General features: G+C 36.8%; 1 protein-coding gene across 12 annotated transcripts in view; it reads left to right on the top strand.

Annotated features, from left to right (window-relative positions):
• Positions 1–22622, top strand: part of LOC143215469 (lachesin) — a 653313-nt gene that overhangs the window by 592137 nt on the left and 38554 nt on the right. For all 12 annotated transcript variants that reach the window (XM_076437612.1, XM_076437613.1, XM_076437611.1 and 9 more), the window contains one exon: positions 3906–4089. In XM_076437612.1, coding sequence (XP_076293727.1) covers positions 3906–4089 — 184 coding nt within the window. The remainder of the gene's footprint in view (positions 1–3905; positions 4090–22622) is intronic.

Below are 22622 nucleotides of genomic sequence, written 5' to 3'. Positions count from 1 at the left end.
CCAGAGTTGTGCTAATTCAATTACATTGTAATTCAATTAATAGGAATTCAATTATGTCGCAACTGAATTACTATATAATTGAAATACAATGTAATTCAATTACTAAGTATTTTAATCAGATGTGTAATTGAAATACAATATAATTGAAATACAATATAATTGAGATACAATGTAATTGAAATAAAATATAATTGAAATACAATATAATTGAAATACAATATAATTGAAATACAATATAATTGAAATACAATATAATTGAAATACAATATAATAGAAATACAATATAATTAAAATACAGCTTTCCAATTTATAGCCCAGAACTTTGAAGAAGTGCGTTATATTTGTATGTTTTTCTTTCATGTACTTGTGTGTTTAGTGTCTGTGCGGCGTAGTTTCTATTCCTCGTCCTCGTTCATAATACGTAACGCTATTTTATGTAATTTAATTACGAAGTATTTTATAATTGTACTCCATTGCAATTACGAATTACATTGTAATTTAATTGAACGAAGATCTGAATTATAAATTACAATATAACTGAATTACAATGTAATTATAATTCTGGAGTAATTCAGTTGTAATTCTGCACAACTCTGATTACAACACACATACAACAAAAATAACAAAACTTCTATTATACAGGGTGTCCCAAAATTCGTGAAAATCCCGAAAGGGGGTGGTTCCTGAGACCATTCTAAGAGACATTTTCCTTTGCACCAAAGTCAACTGCGGCTTTGTTTAGGAGTTATTAACGAAAAACACGGACCAATCAGAGCGCGCCCTGGGACGCCGCGCCGCACAGTGGTCGGAAGCAGGAAAAAACCCTAAATTATGAAAGTCGTTATTTCAAATATTGACCACTATTTCCTGATAGGCCATAAACCAATGTATCTTGCTATGAAAATGGATCTATGTTTTTCTCTTTCATAACGGAGAAAAATAGATCTAAAGTAGACCTCTCAGATTCTAGTTGGATTCTTATAGATTTCTAACCACACGCTCGACGTTATTCTTTCATTTTTGAGGACATTTATAACCATATATGCTATATATTATAAATGTATATAGTCTCAGCTTATGCCCGATGTTAATAATTTTCGAAAACTCACAACCAAAATAACAATATAAAGCCCGAAAGTAGGATACGTATAATTTCATATTACAGCTGCTTTCTGTAGCTCTACAAAAAAAGCTACACGTTCCTACATTGTCTGAGTGGCATCTTTTGAAAGAAGACACCATCACACAATAGTCCTGCAAAAATCAGCGCCACGTTTTTCCACGTTTAGCTGATATTAACGTTTAAAGTTTGAGAGCGCATGAAGTTTCAGCAACGAAGCAGGATTCCTGAATAAGTGGGCGGCACTTCGCTAGACGGTTCGAAGGATTATGATCCCTGTACCGAATTGTTATTCTCATAGGAATAAATTCCAACAAAATGATCAATCGCGGATAATACTATTCGTTAATAATATTATTCGTAATATTATGTATACAAAATGATATTAAGCTTTTTGATTAATACTATTTCAAGTTTGTTTGTCTAATACTATTTAAAGTTTGTTTGTTTAATGCTATTTGAAGTTTGTTTGTTTAATTCTATTTCTAGTCTTTTTGCTTAATACTATTTCAAGTATTCAATTTTAGTATGCTGAAATAAGAGTTCGTAATGTAATAAAACATATTATGTATAAACAATTATATTAAGTTCATTGTTTAATATTTCGTTTGATAATATGAGAAGTTTGAAGATTGAGAAGCAATAAAAAAAAGAATTATTCAAAAATATTGAGAATTGCCGAAGTTATGAAGTTTTTTCCATTTTCCCTATACGTTCCGACCACTGTGCGCCGTCACGATGCGATGTCACGGCGTACCGCAACACTCGCTTGCCGGCGCGGCTTGGCGCGCCGGGCCAGGGCGCGCTCTGATTGGTCCGTGTTTTTCGTTAATAACTCCTAAACAAAGCCGCGGATAACATTTTTGCAAAGGAAAATGTCGCTTGAAATGGTCTCAGGAACCACCCTCTTTCGGGATTTTCACGAATTTTGGGACACCCTGTATATGTACGTATTAGAGGATTTAATACATTATTTATTGTATTTTCAAGATGTTAAGTTTTTTATGTAAAAATGTGATATGTATTGTATAGCATATGTGAAATATTGTATGATAAATTGTAAGTTATGCTTTACATGCACAGTAAATATAGGTTAAATTGTATCTTGTTTGGTGTCGTTTTGTCACGAGAAAACTGCCACAAATGTATAGGTAAAATTTCATTAAAAGTAAGTAAAAAATAAAGAAGTTTCAGTATTGTACTGGTATTGTCTCACCGATACGCTATTTTTTGTTGCGCCTTCGACCGTGTTTAAATGCTGTCCTTTTCCTACGTTCGGCGCGGTTGACGTAGCCACAAAAAAATAGTGTCCTGTTCCGATCGATGTCACAACGCAGAACCGAGAATTGCCTTAGAATGGGACGTTACTGTACACCGGTCTTCACACCATCTAGTAAAGTTTTACTGTTATCCGAAAAACGCGACTGTTCCATTATTTCATTTATTATTTCTCTTTGAGGCGTGTATCTCAGCGGCTCGCTAATTGCAGTCGAGTATCGACGCGACGCAACAATTTTTTATGTCATACATTTTTCGAAGCTTGCATCGATGTAACGCGACGACAGTCTGTCTCAAATAAAACATGCGTTCCTTTTCCCTTTACGATACATCCCAACACAATTTCCATACCATTTCCGGGATAGAGAAAGCTCTTTTTATATAGTCGATATTGAAATACGTGCTGTTAAGCAAATATACCCACAGTCAGATATGCTGACAGCTAAGAAAGGTATTGAAAACCGTATGGACACGCGAGAGCTGACTAGACGAAAATAAAACTCTAAGTATAATACTACCCTGCGCTATACGAATTATTGCGTAAGCTCTCCGTATAATTGGAATTTCAAATATGATAACTAGACTGCGGATGTTTTGCATTTTTCAATTTTTGTGGACACTTTTTGAGAATGTGGTACTAAATAAAATTCGATGTTCATTGCTAATAGCATTTGTAGATCCAAAATAACTAGAAATCATTGGCGGTTTTTAAACGACTCATTTTCACCTTTGTTTTTTCAGTAGAACACTATGTTTCGGTACGTGTTTTCTGATAGCGGATGTTGAGACGAATCAACGAGGTGCAACATTAAGGCCTTTGAGGGTCAGCAAAGGACATTTATGAGAAAAAAGGCTAAATAAACTTGCATTTGCAGAAGGTGTTCAAAACGATTGCCATTGGTATCAATGCAATGCTGCAACCTTCTTATCGCGGATTGAATCGTATTCCCTCTCTATCACTTCGGCACTTATCGAATCACATGCTGTAACAATTTATTGTATCAATGTGTTCAATTGTACGACGCATAGGGTGAGAACGTTGAGGATATCTTCCAGCGTGTTTACTATACTTGGCAATGACAAATAAACATCCAATACACCCTGTATATTGACATATGCAGTGTATGTTACAATTTGAACCAGGGAGCAAAAATAACAGTTATTCTAAAATTTTCTACGATTAAAATCATTAATAAAGAGTTGATTATTATTGAAATTTAAGATAACGTACACAAAATATAAAGGAAAAAATTCGAAGGACGAAATGATTAAAAAATATCGATTTTTATACGTTTTGGTTACAAATAACTGTTATTACTGTTCAAAAATAGATGTTATCGATGAAGAAAAACTGTTTCGATTGCCCAAATTTTCGGTTACTTATAATCCTTATTTGTAATCGATCCGATTTTAGTCGATGCAACACTTATTATTCTGTTTGGTTATAACAGTTATGGTCCCTGATTAGAACGATAAAATTAATATGGAATTATTATATCGTTTTCAGCGCCGTCCGTCCAAATAGTGGACGCCTTGGGTGACCCCCTGAGGGACAAGTACTACGAGGCCGATAGCACCATCGAACTATTGTGCGTTATACGCCATATAGCGATGCAAGTTCAGTATAGCGTTGTCCAGTGGCTTCACGGCAATCGAGTTCTCAACTACGATACAACAAGGGGCGGTATCAGGTAACTAAAATGTTGCAATGCTCTAACATATACATATAGAGGATATTTCGTTTATCTGATAACGGAAATATCTTGTGACGCACTGAAGTTACGAAAAAAATTTGTTCACAAAAATTATTCGGTATGAAGGGTATGTACAATCATATAGTCTAATTTTTTTGAGGACTAGAATGGTGGGGAGGGGCGATTTCAAAGTCAAATTAAGTTTTTTTACATGGAATGTCCTATTTTTTATTCCATAGATCGATAGAGTATCAAATTCTGAATATAACAGTGTTGAACCTCATATGTCCTAAACCTAATAGTTAACGAGATATTATCCGAAGAAGAAAGAAAATTGTTTCGATAAAAGTTCATTCTTTTTCGGTAATATTTTAATAAAAAGTATGATAAATTCCACACAAATAGATAATTTTCGTACCGATGGAAGCTATTAATATCCAGAATAATCTTTAGATATCAGTCATGTACTTTTTGAGCTTTTATTTATGCTCGGCAAGTATTACCAAGAAGGAGGATGAGGAATAAATTAATTAAAAAGTGTATAAAAAATGGAGCTACACATGACGAAAAAGTGGCGGTATAAAGTACAATGATAAATTAACCTAATTTACAAAATTAAAAAAAACAACGTCAGATGTATTATAACGTTAAAAAAATTTCATTTTCATACTTTTACATAGTTTTATGAAATTATGTGCTGTTAATGAAATTAAACATGTTACATTTGGAACATTCCCAGAAGTATTCGTATATTAAAATAGTAATATGTAACAGTAAAATTTGCCAAAGTTATTTTTTTTAGAAAAAGTGCTACGCATTTGAAACAAAATCTTTCTATATTTTCAAGCTAAATCAATTCCAAAAGCTATCTGACATCTTGTTATACAATTTTCATTGTGCCCATACTCGCTACTTGTTAACAGCGTTCTGACCAATATCTTTCACCTATCCCCATGATAACGCTTGTCATCTGTCTTCATCACGGATATATTGCACTTTCCGACGTCCTCGTGTCACGTTTCAATAGTAATTGGATCTTGCACACTAATGTAAGATACACATACGAGTATGCTCGATTCTGCTTGCGTAATATCCAATGAAAGAGTTATAATCAACGATTATAACTGGAGTGCGGATTTTTATGCAAAATAAGGTACTAGAGCCACGTAAATATTAATTTTCTTCCTCGAATAATTTTAATAGGTTGATGATAAATACCGAGGCTCTTAAATTCTTCCAATTCTATCACAATTTTATTTTTCATCTACTCAGTTTCATTATAAACTAGCTGTACCCGCGACTTTGTCCACGTGCAATAACAAATCCAAAAGTTATAAGCAGAAACGTGCCCAAAAAAGGGCTAAAAAGTCATCTTTGGTCACTAATGACGTCACAACTTTTGAACGAACGGACTTCTTCGAATGCGGATCTCATGCGGATTGGTGTCGCCAAGTGCTATCCAAACGGGTAGCTTCTTCCTCTCCTGCTTTTCCCCTTCTACTATCCCATTCCACTACCATGAGCACATTCCAACGTCTCCCCGTAGACCACGGTGCCTGGAACAGGCAATGGGAGCTAGCTCGCGACGTTACTGTATTGGCTTTACAATGAAATAAAATAAGAAGTTCAATTTTGCTAGGCATGTACAGGGTGTATGAAAATTATATGTCACGACCACCATAGCGTGATTCTACACCTCATGATCGGTTAATATCTGTTAAAAAAAGTTTCCGCAAAATTGTCCTTGACCTTGAATTTCAAGGTAAAATTTTTTTATTATTGCATTATATTCTAAGAATCATGTGGATGAAAAGTGTCAAAGGAACAATGGGTCAAAATACAACCGTTTTACCAGAAATTGATGCACAAGTTCTGTCGGCTGTAAGATGAATTTTATTCATAGAAGTTGAAGATTTCAAATTGAAATGCTACTTGTTGACATAAGAACAGTCATGGAGAGAATGAAAACACACCGCTACAGCTTTAAAGGCTACATGAATACAGTTCGAGTGATCTCCACTATCGTGATTTTGATTGCTTTGCTGTGATTCAGGGCTCGGAATTATTTACTCGCGACGGCCGATTTTGGAAGGCTACGCCCCCCGATCCGGCCGCGCCCTGCTTTGATCGATATCACATTCGTGTAGGGATACGCACGTGTGTGGAAACAAAGGATCCGCTCCTGTTGTCCGAAAGGATCGCCGACCTGGTCATCGTAAAGTGGCAGCCACCAAAGACACTGAAAACGTCCTTTGGTAATTTTCAGGTTTTGGTAACTGAAAAACGATGTAAGGGCGAGCACCGCTTTATGATGATGGGATCGGCGATGGGATCGGATCCTTTGGACGGCAGCTATGTTACGCACCGAGGCGGCGCGTCACTGCTGGTCAGTGCCGCGCTGTGCAGATCGCGCACAAACACACACACACACGTGCGTATCCCTACACGAATGTGATATCAATCAAAGCAAGGCGCGGCCGGATCGGCGGTATATCCTTTAAAAATCGGCCGCCGCGAGTAAATAATTCCGAGCCCTAAATCAAAGCAAAGCAATCAAAATCACGATAGTGGAGGTCACTCGAACTGTATTCATGTGGTCTTTAACGCTGTAGCGGTGTCTTTTCATCTCACCATGATTGTTTTTATGTCAACAACTAGCCTTCTATGAATAAAATTCATCTTACAGCCGACAAAACTTGTGCATCAATTTCTAGCAGAACGGTTGAGTTTTTACACATGGTTCCTTTGACACTTTTCATCCCCGTGATGCATAGAATACAATGCAATAATAAAAAAATTTTACCCTGAAATTCAAGGTCAAGGACAATTTTGCGGCAACTTTTTTTAACAGATCTTCACCGATCATGAGGTGTAGAATCACGCTATGGTGGTCGTGACATATAATTTTCATACACCCTGTACATAGGAACTACTTTGAAATAAATTCATATCTCGAACGCTTCAGATACACATACACATGTTTGCTCCAGAAAAAAACTAGAACTATCAACCATTTTCAAGTGACTTTCGTCCCCCACAACGAAAAGAACCAATTAAAAAAGAAATACGAATCAACTACTCAAAACGATCGAGTTTCGACGGAACGTTCGCTGCGCGTGGTGGCGTAAAGAGGAAAACAATTGCACACTGGTGTTCTCTAACTATTCTTTGTCAGATGGAAAGCTATTTTTAGCTCGAATGGGAAGACCGGCACAATGCTTAACCCATTCTCCGCTGAAACAGCATTCGTAGAAATCCTATAATATCTGAAAAATTTGTTGAATACAACATGAACTGGAAAGTCAAGATACACATACTTTGTAACATAACTTAGCTAACTCGAAACAACTCCGTACAAAATCATTTTTTAAAGGAACACTGTGAAATAAATAATAGTAAAGAATTATGTCAAAGTTTTAACGAATGTGTCGAATACCGATTTCACGCAGAATTCACTCGAAAAACGTGTTTGCCGTCTTGAATGTTTTAATTAATAATCGGTGAGACTCGGGTCAATTCAAGTGAAGCAAAAGATTGCAACTTTCCTACATTTATATCTTTTTTAATGAAATTTTCACTGTCGTATTCGTTTCGTTTGTCTAATTAAATTGGCACTAACCACGATATCATTACGATTGTAATTACTCACGTAATAAGCTATTAAAGTTTCAAGCATGAAAGAGGACGGCAAATGAAGAAGCAAGAGAGGCAGAGAGTCGAAGCACAAGCGTTCGGAAAAGATGAAAGACTGGCGTGAGCTCAGATCTTTAAATAAAAAATTAAACTTTCCAATTTTTGGTTTTTCATCAAGCAAACTTTTATCATAGTATTCGTTTCGTTTTTCTAATTAAAATGACATCAAACACGGCGTAAGTTACGATCATAATTAATTGTGTAACAAGCAAAGTTACGAATTCGTGTGCCTCTACTGTAAATGTCAAGGTTGAAACTTCAATCGCTTGTTACACAAGTAACTGTGATCGAAGTTACATCGTGTTTCGTGTCATTGTAATCTGAAAAACGACTACAGTGGTAATCCAATTTTTTGTTTAATCGTGAGATTAAAATTTATTCTACAAAACAGAAAACGTCTAATTTTTACATTGTACAAGGTGTATGAAAATTATATGTCACGACCACCATAGCGTGATTCTACACCTCATGATCGCGCGCGGTGAAGATCTGTTAAAAATAGTTGCCGCAAAATTGTCCTTGACCTTGAATTTCAGGGTCAATTTTTTTTATTATTGCATTGTATTCTACGCATCACGGGGATGAAAGTGTCAAAGGAAACATGGGTCTAAACTCAATCGTTCTGCTAGAAATTGATGCACAAGTTTTGTCGGCTGTAAGATGAATCCCAACAAAAACATTCTGTAAACAGGAGCCAAGTTCGTATGGCCGTAAAAAGTTGTGAGATCAAACAGAATACGGCCAAGTTCGTTAGCTTAGAAAAATAAAAATGAAAATTAGTTAAAAAGAACGCTATTTAATTTTTAAAGAGTCACATGGAGGGCTAAATTATTCAAACTTGGCCGCTACCTAACACGTTTTAGGGCCATTGGTTTAAAAAGTAACGGCCAAGTTTGAATAATTTAGCCCTCCATGTGACTCTTTAAAAATTAAATAGCGTTCTTTTTAACTAATTTTTACAAACGCTTTTTTCAGTATTGCAAGAGGTATTTCTAAGCTAACGAACTTGGCCGTATTTTGTTTGATCTCACAACTTTTTACGGCCACAAGAACTTGGCTCCTGTTTACAGAATGTTTTTGTTGGGATTTCATCAATTTTTGTTGAAATTTCATCAATTATCAAGTAGGTATCAAAGATTAACACTCTGCCGGCGAATTAGAACCCAACTTTACCTAGATTTTTTTTGTTATAATTTTAGTGTCATTTTCTACCTTATTGTAATCTACCAGTTTGAGCTGTTTGCCACTACCTCGAATGGCGCTATACGAACGTTTGGAGAGAGCAGATGATTCTTTCCGGAATTTACACGGTTCCTTATGGGAAAAGCGGCATATTTAATTTTCTCCATACATAACCTATTTCGTTTTTTTTAATACAACCCCTTTAAGGTGTAAAATTTCAAACTTTGATGATTATTCCTTTGAGTGTTTGTTATAGTGAACCTATGTACCAAATTTCAAGCTTGTAGGTCAATGGGAAGTACTCAAAAGGTTTTGATGATCTGTCAGTCAGTCAGTCAGTGACAAAAGCGATTTTTGAGGTCCTATATCTCGGAACCTACTAATGTTGGAAGATTAATGTTTTGTCAATATTGAGACATGATAGCATTTAACAAGTGTACGAAATTGTGCCTCTCCATCTGCCTCCAGTGTCGAGTTATAAGCCTCTAAAAAACGGCTAAGTTGTTTCGTGTAAAAGGAGGTAGTGCAAGAACTTGGCTGGTGCACTACCGTGCACCTAGATTTTATTCATAGAAGGCTAGTTGTTGACATTGTTACGTATGTTTTGACCCTTCCGGAGATATGTGTCAAAACAGAGGGCCTATTCAGAAATAAAGGGCTCATTCAAAATCGAGTCATATTGGGACCCTTGCAGGCGATGCAGCGAGTTGCATAATTTCCAGGAATTCAGTCGTAATCAGAAGTTCCCCACCCTCGTCTAGGCCGATTTTGGGCACTATAAGAGCATGGTCATTCCCCGTTGGATCGGGCATTGATCTCAGGAGACTCGCGTAGTTCACGTCTGTTCACGTCGTTATTCTGTGCGAAGCAAGATCGGGTATAGATTCCCTGTCAAGCAGATTCATAGTAGTTCTTCCGGTACGTATCCCATAACGGGATTTCTGTAGTAGATCGTCCCCGCATTCCTCAGTGCGTAAAAACAGAGAGAGAGTTTAGTCCGCGACACCGCGACAACATATTACACTAATCATTTTTATTATTCATATTTCAAAATATATTATTGTGTGTGAACTTATTAAGAGTTCATCTCTAGTATTCATTATCCTTTTCGATTTCTCAGTCGCTAGTATTCTACGACGATACACCTTTGCCGCTCGAGGTGTATCTATTTCAATCAATAAGTTACGAGACAGGCGGAACCGCGACCCTATACCTTACAAGTGGCGACCCGGTGGTGAAATAGACATCGGCTAGTCCACTCCCTTGGTCACACGAGGCGACCCGGTGGTGAGATAAACATCGGCTAGTCCTTGTGAATACCCTAGCGTACAAGGTGGCAACCCGGTAGTGAAATAGACATCGGCTAGTCCACTCCCTTGTTCCCTCGAGGCGACCCAGTGGTGAAATAGACATTGGCTAGTCCTCGTGTACCCCTTACAGTGGCGACCCGGTGGTGAAATAGACATCGGCTAGTCCACTTTTCCGTATTCCACACACGAGGCGACCCGGTGGTGAGATAGACATCGGCCAGTCCTACGTGTACCTTACAGGTGGCGACCCGGTGGTGAAATAGACATCGGCTAGTCCACTCCTTGTTCCACACGAGGCGACCCAGTGGTGAAATAGACATTGGCTAGTCCTACGTGTACCCTTCCTACCTATACCCAAAAAATCTCTAATTCCAAACTACCCTCGGTTTCCGCATAGCTGCCTGAACCTCGGCTCGTAACAACATAAAAACAGTCATGGCGAGAATGAAAACACACCGCTACAGCGTTAAAGACCACATGAATACAGTTCGAGTGACCTCCACTATCGTGATTATGATTGCTTTGCTTTGATTTAGGGCTCGGAATTATTTACTCGCGACGCGACGGCCGATTTTCAAAGGATATACCCCCCGATCTGGCCGCGCCTTGCTTTGATTGATATCACATTCGTGTATGGATACGCACGTGTGTGTGTCTTTGTACACGATCTGCATATAGATAGCTGCCGTCCAAAGGATCCGATCCCTTCGTCCGAAAGCGGTGCTCGCCCTTACATTGCTTTTCAGTTACCGAAATCGGAAAATCACCAGAGGACGCTTTCGGTGTCTTCGGTGGCTGCCGCTTTACGATGACGAGATCGGCGATCCTTTAGGACGACAGGATCGGATCCTTTGGTTGGCAGCTATGTTGCGCACCAAGGCGGCGCGTCACCGCCGCGTTGTGCCGATTCTGCAGGCACACACGTGCGTATCCTTACACGAATGTGATATCAATCAAAGCAGGGCGCGGCCGGATCGAGGGGCGTAGCCTTCCAAAATCGGCCGTCGCGAGTAAATAATTCTGAGCCCTGAATCAAAGCAAAGCAATCAAAATCACGATAGTGGAGGTCACTCGAACTGTATTCATGTAGCCTTTAAAGCTGTGAGGTATGTTTTCATTCGCTCCATGACTGTTTTTATGTCAACAACTAGCATTTCAATTTGAAATCTTCACCTTCTATGAATAAAATTCATCTTACAGCCGACAGAACTTGTGCATCAATTTCTGGCAAAACGGTTGAGTTTTGACCCATGGTTCCTTTGACACTTTTCATCCACATGATTCGTAGAATACAATGCAATAATAAAAAAAATTTGACCGTGAAATTCAAGGTCAAGGACAATTTTGTGGAAACTTTTTTTAACAGATCTTCACCGATCATGAGGTGTAGAATCACGCTATGGTGGTCGTGACATATAATTTTCATACACACCCTGTACTTTACAGTTAGCTGAATTACTTAGTTTAACGTATCTCCATTTACGCATGATATGCTTTGTATTTACATACATTATTGTTTGATTCTGAATCGACGGAAATTCGTGATGTTTGAAACTATAGACAAAGGAGAACGTATACATGTATGTATGTAGATAGAATCGCAGCCTCGGAAAGTTCGACCATCTTAGAACGATCGATTCTCCAAAAGCATTCAACTGTCTCAACGTGTCTGACCTTTACAATGCCCTGAAACTTGTTCGCGTTTGACCTCCGCTCCGTTCAGACGTCGCGTCGTAGTACCTGTCACCCGTACAGAATCGAGCACTTTGGAATAAAGTACGAGCCTATTGTTACTTACCATTGAACAAAACTAAACTAAATGTGGATCGATCGTTGGGTTCTCCTATGCAATTGTTACTATCTTTTGAAACTACACAATTTAAACAGTGATTTCTAGGTAGTTCATAGAACAATTTCAGAAAATAGTGAAATAACTTTGTATGAAATTTCAGTCGGAAATTTTATTTCTTTCATTTAAACTATGATAGATATCAACATATATTATTACCGATATTATATAAAATATAATTATACTGCTAGCTAATTCCCCGTAGATAATAACCTCTTAAATCTGTTTCTTCGAAATGAAGAGAACTCTAGCAAAATTATTATGTGCTGCAGTGGTTAGTATTTATTCAAACATGAGAGGTCCAACAGTGAGACTGTTTGTAACACTTTACCACACGTCTCTACTCCATATACATTGCTGGTTAATCTGCTACACCCAAGTTGTTGGACAACTTTGCGAGAACACGCGACGATTATAATAGCGAAAATTTCATAAGCAGTACAATGTACTTCGCGGGAAACAATTTTATGGTACATGGCTTACGTTAGATAACGAATTTGCCTATCTCGTACAATTGAGGATTTCATTGAAACAGTGGAAACACAAGATATGCTTTACACCAATTTTTGAATAATATCATATCATATGGAAAATTGTTTCCATATGTATTAACCTCAACCTTAATTAACAACCTTAAAATCAAATCTTTTATTTATAATACATAATATTAAAATATATAATACTCAGTCCTTTTTTTAACGTTCTTGCTTTTTGCTGACCCTAACTTTAGAACACTAAATATTTTGCTGTATAAAAATTCATTTCTATAAATTCTAGACAAATAATTCTGTTTCCCATTTCTGGATGATGTGACACTTCTACTCATAATAATTACTAGACTGCCGATGTTTATGCAATTTTTAATTTTTGCAGGGAACAAATAAAATCTTATTTTCGATGGTAGCAGCCTTTATAGATCTGAAATAAATAAAAATCGTATTAAATTCTGTGCAATTTTATACTCTAGCATTTTTTGAAAATTTTTAGAAGCCATAAATGCGTAAAGATCTGTAGTCTAGCAATTACGAGCGATCATCTAATAGTTAAAATACATTATTTATTAATATGCATTTAATATTCTATCATTGTATTTTTACGTTGTAAGAATTCTATTGTGGTGTCCAGGGCACAATGATATTTTAAGACTGATAATTTAACAATAATCGCAATCATTGGTGTAGTTTCTCTTCCAAGTTAATGAAAAAGTAAAAATTTTTTCGTTTTAGAAAAACAGCTTTTATTTTGCATGAAGATCTGCAGTGTATTTACCATATATCGTCTTATGAAAACCGGTTATGCTTGTTTAAGGAAACAATTGATATGGAAAACAATGTTTGAGAAACATTATACATATAGGTACATCCACATCGTTTTACCGCGTTAACTGCAATGCTAGTCACGGATGACCGGTGCCTGTTTCCCAGTGGGACCATGGTGGTCATCCGTGACTGGTGTCACCAAATTTTTCCAAACGATTACAACAAGATGAACGTCAACGACTAAACAATTTGAAACAACGTAAATAATTAGATAATGTTGGAACATCTGCAAAATTCAGTCGAGTGTTGAAGGATACTAAGAGTGTCCCAGTATATTTTAACGGTCCTCGGGACTTTGTCACTGACTCAGGTCAGAAGTGGAAGGCCTGCAACCTTCAAATTCAAAAAGGCCCTGAGTAATAAATTAAGGGTCCTCCCACATCTGTTTTTCCCGAGTGGACCCAACAGGGGTTTTTCTTTCCCCTAAAACTTTCTTTGTAGTTTCACTTCAGGTTCGGCTTCCTAACGATACAGACGTCTTCTGACTAGTTCTTCTTCGGTCAAATAAAGAACAGATACTTTGAATTCTTGTGCGTTATTTTATATTAGAAATACCCATTTCCATTAGATAATTACTAGAAAGTACATTATTATATAATAGTGGTGTGCGAGATCCCGAAAATGTTGAGTCGAGAATTTTTTTCGAGATTGAGATCTCGATAATGTCGAGATTTCCGAAGATGTTCCAGATACTCGAAGGTTCCGGGATTCTCGAAAGTACCGGAATTCTCGAAAATTGCGGGGTTTTCGGAATTTTTAACGGAGATTTCCGATATTTGGAGCGTTTCCGAAGCGAGTCTTATAACGGTAATCGAGTACTGAAAACCCCGAAATTTTCGAGAATCTCGATAATTTCGAGAATTCCGTTAATTTCGGGAATGTTGATAATTTCGAGAATCCCGTTAATTTTAAGAATCTCGATAATTTTGAGAAGTTAATTTCGAGAATCCCGAAACCTTTGAGAATCTGCAACATTTTCGAGAACCCAACCAGTCTCGTCTCGATGTCTGCCCGACCCGTGTCGATCATCGAGATGCAGAGATTTTCGAGTTCTCGTACACTCCTAATTATTAATAATATGCATTTAATATTCTATCATTATTTACCAGGGCACAATAATATTCCAAGAATGATAATATAACAATAATCACAACCATTGGTGTAGTTTCTCTTCCAAACTGATGAAACAGTAAAAATTTGGGGAAAAATATCACGAATGACAATGTTAGACTGCTGTCCTAATTGCACCAACGCCTGTCCTCAATTCGCCACCTTCAGAGTGCGAATATGCGGTGCAGGAGCGATGCACACGTTTCCGAGGATTAGAGGAAGCCCGAAGTAATGGCATCAGAAACTCCAAACTCGACCTCTCTGAATTTTGTCTGCTTATTGCCGAGTGAACTTCACACCTCTACACTTTAAAGGTGTAAAATTCTCATAGCAATAAATGAACAAAATGAATGAAACACTACTGCACTTGTACCTATTAAAAAATCTAGTCCTAAAAATTGAAAAAGTTAAAAATTAACCCCCCTGCATTTTACAGTGAAATAGCAGAAATAATCACAATATCCACATTGTTTCTAATTATAAACTTTAAAATATCCACATAGTTCCAGGAGAAATTGCATTACAAATTTAGATTTACATTGTCATTGTGATTTGTAACAGCAACAACGTAAGGGCACAACGAAAACGTTAATTATTACAATAAATCTGTGAATAAATATCTGAATTTTAGCTTTCAATTTTAATTTACAAACGCTACGAACTTTTGTTCCAGCCCAATACAAATTCGATATTGAAGAAACATATAAAATGACGTAGAAATAGTATAGATATTCTCATCTTTAACGAGTAATTCATTGTTAGCTTTATTATATTTGAAAATTCCAACCCTAAAATTCAAATATCGTAATAGGTTTTTTATATTTTTTCATTTATTTGTCGTTGGGCGAAGCGGAACCTTTTGATCCATTGTATTTGCTCTATAATAATTAAAACTTCAATGGAATATATCATTTGTTAATGAAAAACTATTACTGTTGGGAGTTTCGTAGGCACAGAATTTTGCTTTGGCTTGGGCTAATATGAACGGGGTATGCCAAGCTCATACCAGTGCATTGTATTGTTGTTGTGTTTAGTATGACTGCTTTTTGCATTTATGGTACTATTGCGGTACTACTATTACTTCGAAGTTTCAAACCGAGTTTGAAAATGCAGCGAATACACATGCTATTGCATAGGAATCGTCTGACGCGTCTGACCATGATGAACCAATTCTACTTTCTGCATACAGTGCCCGAAATTTCCATATAGCCACCACGTTTTTCGGTAATATCTTATAATAAAAGTAGGTGCACATTAGACCGCACCGCGACTGCACGCCGACCACCCGCTTCCGCTGTTTTGTCTTTCGTATATGTAGTTCATAGTTCTATGTTTTACATCACGCATGGGCAAATATTTGCTCGATCGAAGGCATTTTCAAGGAATACGGCACTACGGCCGCCACGGGGAGCGAGACGCACGGCCGGGAGAAGTGGTGGTATCCCTTGAAAATGCCTCCTATCGAGCAAAAATTTGCCCACGCGTGATGTAAAACATAGAACTATGAACTACATATACGAAAGTCAAAACAGCGGAAGCGGGTGGTCGGCGTGCAGTCGCGGTGCGATCTAGTGTGCGCCTACCTTTATTCTGTACTTATGATTTTGAGTAGTGCAGCTCGGTGACGAGCGAGAGGGCCGGAAGTTTTTCGGAAACAGCGAAAACTGACTTTTGTATTAGGAGAACATGATATAGAAGGAGGTGGCACGATATTCCAGTAGTATAAGTCAACGACAAGTCGGAGGTCCGGGAAATATTGCTGGTTCGATAAATATAAACGCAGTTGCGATTTTTTATAACATTGTCTTTATTTATTCATTGCAGATTCATATATTATTTTCCTTCGTTTTGCATATAGAAGTCATTTTTATGAGTCTCATGGGAACATTTTTTTGCCGAAAAGACTGTTTTCAGAAAATTGGCTATAACTTTCTATCCGTTAACGCTATCATTATACTTTTTGCAGCGAAAAGGAAGTTGGAAACTATACCTCTCCAACGGCACATGCAGGGTCTACGCGTTAAGTTATGTTACCATTTTTTAGGCATTTCCGCTAGTGAAATTCAAAAATGTTTTAAACAAAAGTTTATCAGTACTTGGTGAGCTACATGTTCGCATATTCTTAAATCTGAAAAAATGCTTTTTACATAAAAAAAAGTAAAGGTCACCTTGACTTTATTAAATGACTCCATATGTTTTGAACCTCATAGGATTGTTGCCGACATCGAGACGAATTCAACAGTGATTACACTATGATCTTAAAATGACCTCAAACTCAAAAATTTTGTGCAAACGTAATTTTAATGAAAAATTATTTCTTGCAAAGTAAATCAAGTTACATCAGATGTTCGAACTAGGGCTGTAACTTTCCTTCGAAGGTCGAAGATTTCGAAGCTTCGAAGCTTCGATTTCAGAAACTTCGAAGTTTCGAAGCAAAGTTACAGTCCTACTGAATTACTGAATACGTGAGTTTTGTCAAGCGCCAAGCCTGTCTTGCCTTTCTTTTCATTTAGTCCGCGATATCCGATTTCACCGAATTTAATAAAACTCATTAAACTTTTGTTTGCAAAGTATTATTTTTTAAGTACATTCGTGATATGATCCCGAAATTTATTAATAGAATACACTCTTTTAAATTTAATTTAAGTACGAAAAATCAAAACGGAAAGTTCAGTGTCAGTCACCGGTGACTGAAAATTAATATTTTTATTTATCAAAAATCGTGACATGGTATGGTACTCATAAGTTACAACTTCATACGTTTCGAAGACTGAAATTTCGAGCACTTGGAAGACTTCGAAGCTTCGGAACTTCGAAACTTCGAAACTTCGAAACTTCGAAACTTCGAAGTTCCCTTCGTTCCTTCGAAGCTTTGAAGTCTTCGAAGCTTCGGAAAAGTTACAGCCCTAGTTCGAACTGCGATCCATCAGAATTCCATCTTTCATGATACAGAACTCCGCTCTTTGTATTAGATTTTTCGTTGTCGCCATAATTAGGGCGTCCCGTTTTATGTTATTACATGCGGTTGTTATGCGATTCCGAAGTTCATGAACATTATTGATTGTTCTGTCGTGTACAACGGATTGCAGATATCCCCAAAGATAAAAATCCAACGGAGACAGATCCGGAGAACGCGGTGGCCAACGAATTGGAACATACGTCGTTTCTATCCAACGATTTCTAAACTTGTTATTAAGATATCCCCTAATTATAATAGCGTTGTGGGCAGGACACCCGGGTCATTCCATGCCGAATCGATCACTTTTTGCAGGTACCATCGTCGATTTTGTTCTAAATGAAATATGTTGTAGTAAATGAGAAATTAGGGGGGGTTTAAGTCATCACTTTGACGCTTTCAAATTTTTTTAGAAATGGCACGCCTTCACAGTTTTCAATTTTTGCAAATTTCGGCTAAAATGGGCCTCGCTTACGAATTTTTATCTCGGGAACTGTTTGTCCGATTAAGTTACATTTTTTTTGTTTTATTCGGGAAGGATTAGGCTATTACAAAATAATTTTTTCAACCTCGAAAATCAACTTTGTAATGTCGAAAAAAGGAAACAAATTCTTTTTTTACGTTTTTTTCGATGAGGGGCCGGAGTGATTCCAATTTTGAAAAGAATATGGTTATATTCCTTGAAGTTTCCCCTTTAAAATGAGCCCTTGAAAAAGATGGTGTCATTAAAATTGGCGTCACAATGAGCTGGTAAAGGACGCCGTGAACCCCCGTTTCCGTTGGTCCGTTGTCTATATCGCTGGTCTCAAGAAAATTCCAGCAGACTGTATACGACTAAATAACCCTATTTATACCTGGAGAACAATAGCCCAATCCTTCGCGAATAAAACAAAAAAAAATGTAGCTCAATCGGACAAACAGTTCCCGAGATAAAAATTCGTAAGCGAGACCAGTTTTCGCCGAAATGGGCAAAAATTGAAAACTGTGAAGGCCTGCCATTTCTAAAAAAATTTGAAAGCGGCAAAGTGATAACTTAAACCCCCCCTAATTTCTCATGGACTACAACATATTTAATTTAGAACAAAATCGCCGATGGTGCCTGCAAAAAGTGATCGATTCGGCATGGAATGACCCACCTGTCTTGTATTGATTGTTCTGTAATCACCTGATACTTGTACTGTTACATTTGTCACGTCCAGTGGTTTAACCATCGATAATAATTAATCATAATCAGAAATAATATATTATACATGATTATGATTAATTATTATCGATGGTTAAACTACCGGACGCGACACATTTCATAACTTCTACCACTTAATGCAACACTTAAATGCAAGTGTCGCTTGCATTTATTTCTGTTAAGCCATGTTGGACATGTATAATGTAAACGAAGTAACATAGATGGATGCTTATGGCTGATCGTTAACGTTAGGTGTAATAACGGGGCTCAGGTGCCCGATGAGGCTAGAATAGAAGAGCGTATTGGATTTTAGGTCTATTCTGTGATAGACCTCATATATGATAGTACTCAGACCAATGAACGGTATATCGATTTTATGATGACGTACATGGCTTATAAGCACAGTAACCCTTTTTCCAAAATTACTGTTTAAAATCTACCTTCAATGTCATATTTAAAAACAAAATAACCCATATACTATCGGTTAAAGGCTTGCACGTGTTTAGTAAAATTACATATCACTAATGTTGCTCTGACAATAGACAATCATTATCATTAGACAGCGGATTTTATGCATTTACGATAAAAATGAGTAGGTGTAATTTAAAACGGTAAAAGCATTAGAAGAATTTTACGATACTGTTATATTATTTTCAACTTATTAACACTAAACCTACAGAGCCTTGAAAGTAGTAACTGGTACATGTTCCCTTATATTATAAAAATGACAAGATTGATTTTATTTAGAATTTGTGCGGCTCCTATTATAATACGTGATCTATACTAAAGATATCTATACAATCATTTCTTATGAAATCTTTTTTATTGTTTCAATAATTGTAAAATAAAAAATCTGTAACCGGTCATTTTGACCGGTAGGTTTAGTCTTAAACGTTTTAAGAAAGAAAATGAATGGGTAATTGTTTAGAAAGAGGGTCTCAACTCAGATTTTCATCATCTTGAAATATGTTGTCAACGTCATCATTCTGTGAACAACTTTTTCCTATACATGTTATCGCCACTCGATTTTAGTTTTCGAGATATTCGCAAAAGGCTATCGCTAATACTGTACATATTGAATTTTTCGTATCTGCAGCAACGTAAGCCTGTCCCGGCGCGGCGCGGCGTTTGTTTACATTTTGCTTCTAAACACGCTGTGGAGATGAGAGAGAAAACAGGGTCTCACTCTGGCCATACATATATAGGGTGAGCTTTCAATTTTGAAAGACTACTACATTTTCGCATGCGTGGTCGGCCCTCTCCGCCCCCACTACTTAACCCTAACTAATTCTGATCACATAATCTTTTCATTCTATATAGCCGTCATACAGAATGTGAACTAGTAATGGAAAAATCATAAGATCAGAATTAGTTAGGGTTAGGTGGTAGGGGGCGGAGAGGGCCGACCACGCATGCGAAAATCCAGAAGAACCCTATATATGTATGACTAGAATGACACTGTGTTTTCTTTCTCATCTCCACAGCGTGTTTAGAAGCAAAATGTAAACAAACGCGGTGCCGGGACAGGCTTACGTTGTTGCGGAGCGTGCAGCAATACGAAAAATTCAATACTGTATAAGCGATAGTTTTTTGCGAATATCTCGAAAACTAAAATTGAGCGGCGGTAACATGTATAGTAAAAAGTTGTTCAAAACGTAAAAATCTATAACATATTTAAATTTCATCAAAATCTGAGATGAGTCCCTCTTTCTAAACAATTACCAATGAATGTCTATTTCACTCCAGATTGTTGCAATTCAGGTAGAAAATATTTATTCTGCATAAAGATCCGCTGTATATTTATCATTTATAAATTACTGCAATGGTTCGCAGTTGCACCGATTTAAAAATCGGTTTTATATTTTGACAAATTATGTTACGCATCGACTCATTTGCACAAGAGTTTTTAGCAGTTCCTAAACATATTATGTCATAATTAATGAGATGGTACCATTTGTATTCACTTTTTATCGCTAGTTGAAAGTTCTTTGCAAAACGATACCTTTTAAACATTCTTTTCCATGTAGTTGTAATTAGATAGAACTTTCGATACGGATAGCTGTCGATACAAGCTGTCTTTCTGACTGCTCTTGTCGATATCTATGTTCAGTATAGTCTGTCAAATCATCATGAATAGACTCACGCTTGAACAACGCTACCAAATTATCAAAATTTACTTTGAAAATCATTCGTCGATTCGCGCAACTTATAGACGACTTCCTGAATTTTATGGCACACATAATCGCCCATCGGAGCAAGCCATCCGTCGAACTGTGGATAGATTTCGTACCACATACTCTCTAAATGATGCAATAACTCCAACACGCCAAAGGAATGTGCGCACTGAAGAGAATATTGCCGCTGTCGATGAAAGTGTGGAAGAAGATCCAAATTCATCGATAAAACAATTTGATTAAAATTAAATGTTTTGTGTTATTTTTTACAATTTCAAGTTCTATCGGACTTAAGCCAACTACGAGCATTAATGTATGTGAATGCAACGAACAAAATTGAAAAAAGAAAATATAAGAGGAAGGGTTAATGCTGCTGCATGTAACAGAAAGTGGAGAAACACTATGATTGCTGAGCACTATGCGAAAAGAAATTAATAGCATTGCATTTAGTATGCCAGTTCCTTTGGCAACGGAGGCAGAATATGGTAGACAACTATTTTATTCAACGATATATATAGACAATGGCGGCGCAATATCCGCAAAGGGGTACTATTACGGTACTTAAAAGTGGGGAAGGTAGGTAAAGGAGAAAGAAAAGTATAGGATCGTTCTGTCTTGGACCGTCTAATTAGACTGGTTATTACAGCTACTTATCAGTTGCTGTCTTAAGCAGAGAGGTTTTTAATGGTCAATTGGCAAAGACATATACATGCAAGCGTGGTGAGAAGTTGTAGAATCAAATAATACAACTTATAGTTAGTTTACTATTCTCCAAGGCTTTCATTTTCGAGAAATTCAATGCTCGAAGTATTTTTAATATGCGGTCGCCTAAACAATCAAGATAGAATAAGGAAGATAAAAATTAAAAACATTTTAAAAGTTGGTAAGACACGCATACTACTGAATACACCTCTGCTCAATAGTATGTGGACACTTTTTGTGAAATTTTCCGAGTATAATCTACCTCATCATTATTGTTGCGTTCCCGAAATATCGTAATTCGTTTTCCAGCTCGTTTGTAATGATTATGCAGCGGATCCTTCTGCAAAATATTATAAATATGGTTTGTAAGTGACCAATCTTTCTTTAATAATGTTCTCAAGTTAAAAATAAAACGTTCATAAATTCTTATAATTTTTCTACTGTTTGAAATTTCAGTCATCCAATTTTCAAAAAATCTCAAACTTTGGGCTCAACGCGCAACCTGAAGGAATTATCTTTTTGGGGATTTTGGGAACCACAACTTTTCCCGCCTGCTGGTTTTCCAATTTATGCCAAAACTATTATTACGCCAGTATCTATTCTGAACGCGGTCGAGTAGGAGTTAGCCGATATTGTATGTGCACTTCAAAGCCTCAAAGGAAAAACTGTTATTCGTATTTTTACTTGTTTTTCATGTATGTACAATTATCTCGTCTCTGCTTGTACCACCCGCCCTGGGACGTTCTGTATGCAAAGTCTAAAAGTTACACGGAGTTCGTTGCCATTCCAAGCACTATTGTTCGCAGTTCAAAGTACAAAAGAGTTGTGTCAAAGTAACAGGAAAACATACCGGACTCAAACGCACCGATTCTAATGTAGCTTTTGTGAGAGATAATTTTCAAAGATATGATATGATAAAGATAAGATAATCGTCTACGTTAAAGGAGTGAAAGTAGCTCGCATAGTTGGGAATTATTTATTTTCTTGAATTATTTCTACAAAATTTTCTATGCCTTGCAAATTTTCATAGAAAGTAGCAATCGATTATCATA

Source organism: Lasioglossum baleicum, chromosome 13 (assembly GCF_051020765.1).
Source record: "Lasioglossum baleicum chromosome 13, iyLasBale1, whole genome shotgun sequence".
In the NCBI taxonomy this organism is placed as follows: Eukaryota; Metazoa; Arthropoda; class Insecta; order Hymenoptera; family Halictidae; genus Lasioglossum; species Lasioglossum baleicum.
Note: the sequence above shows the minus strand (reverse complement) of the source record. Positions and strands in the feature narration are given on the sequence as shown.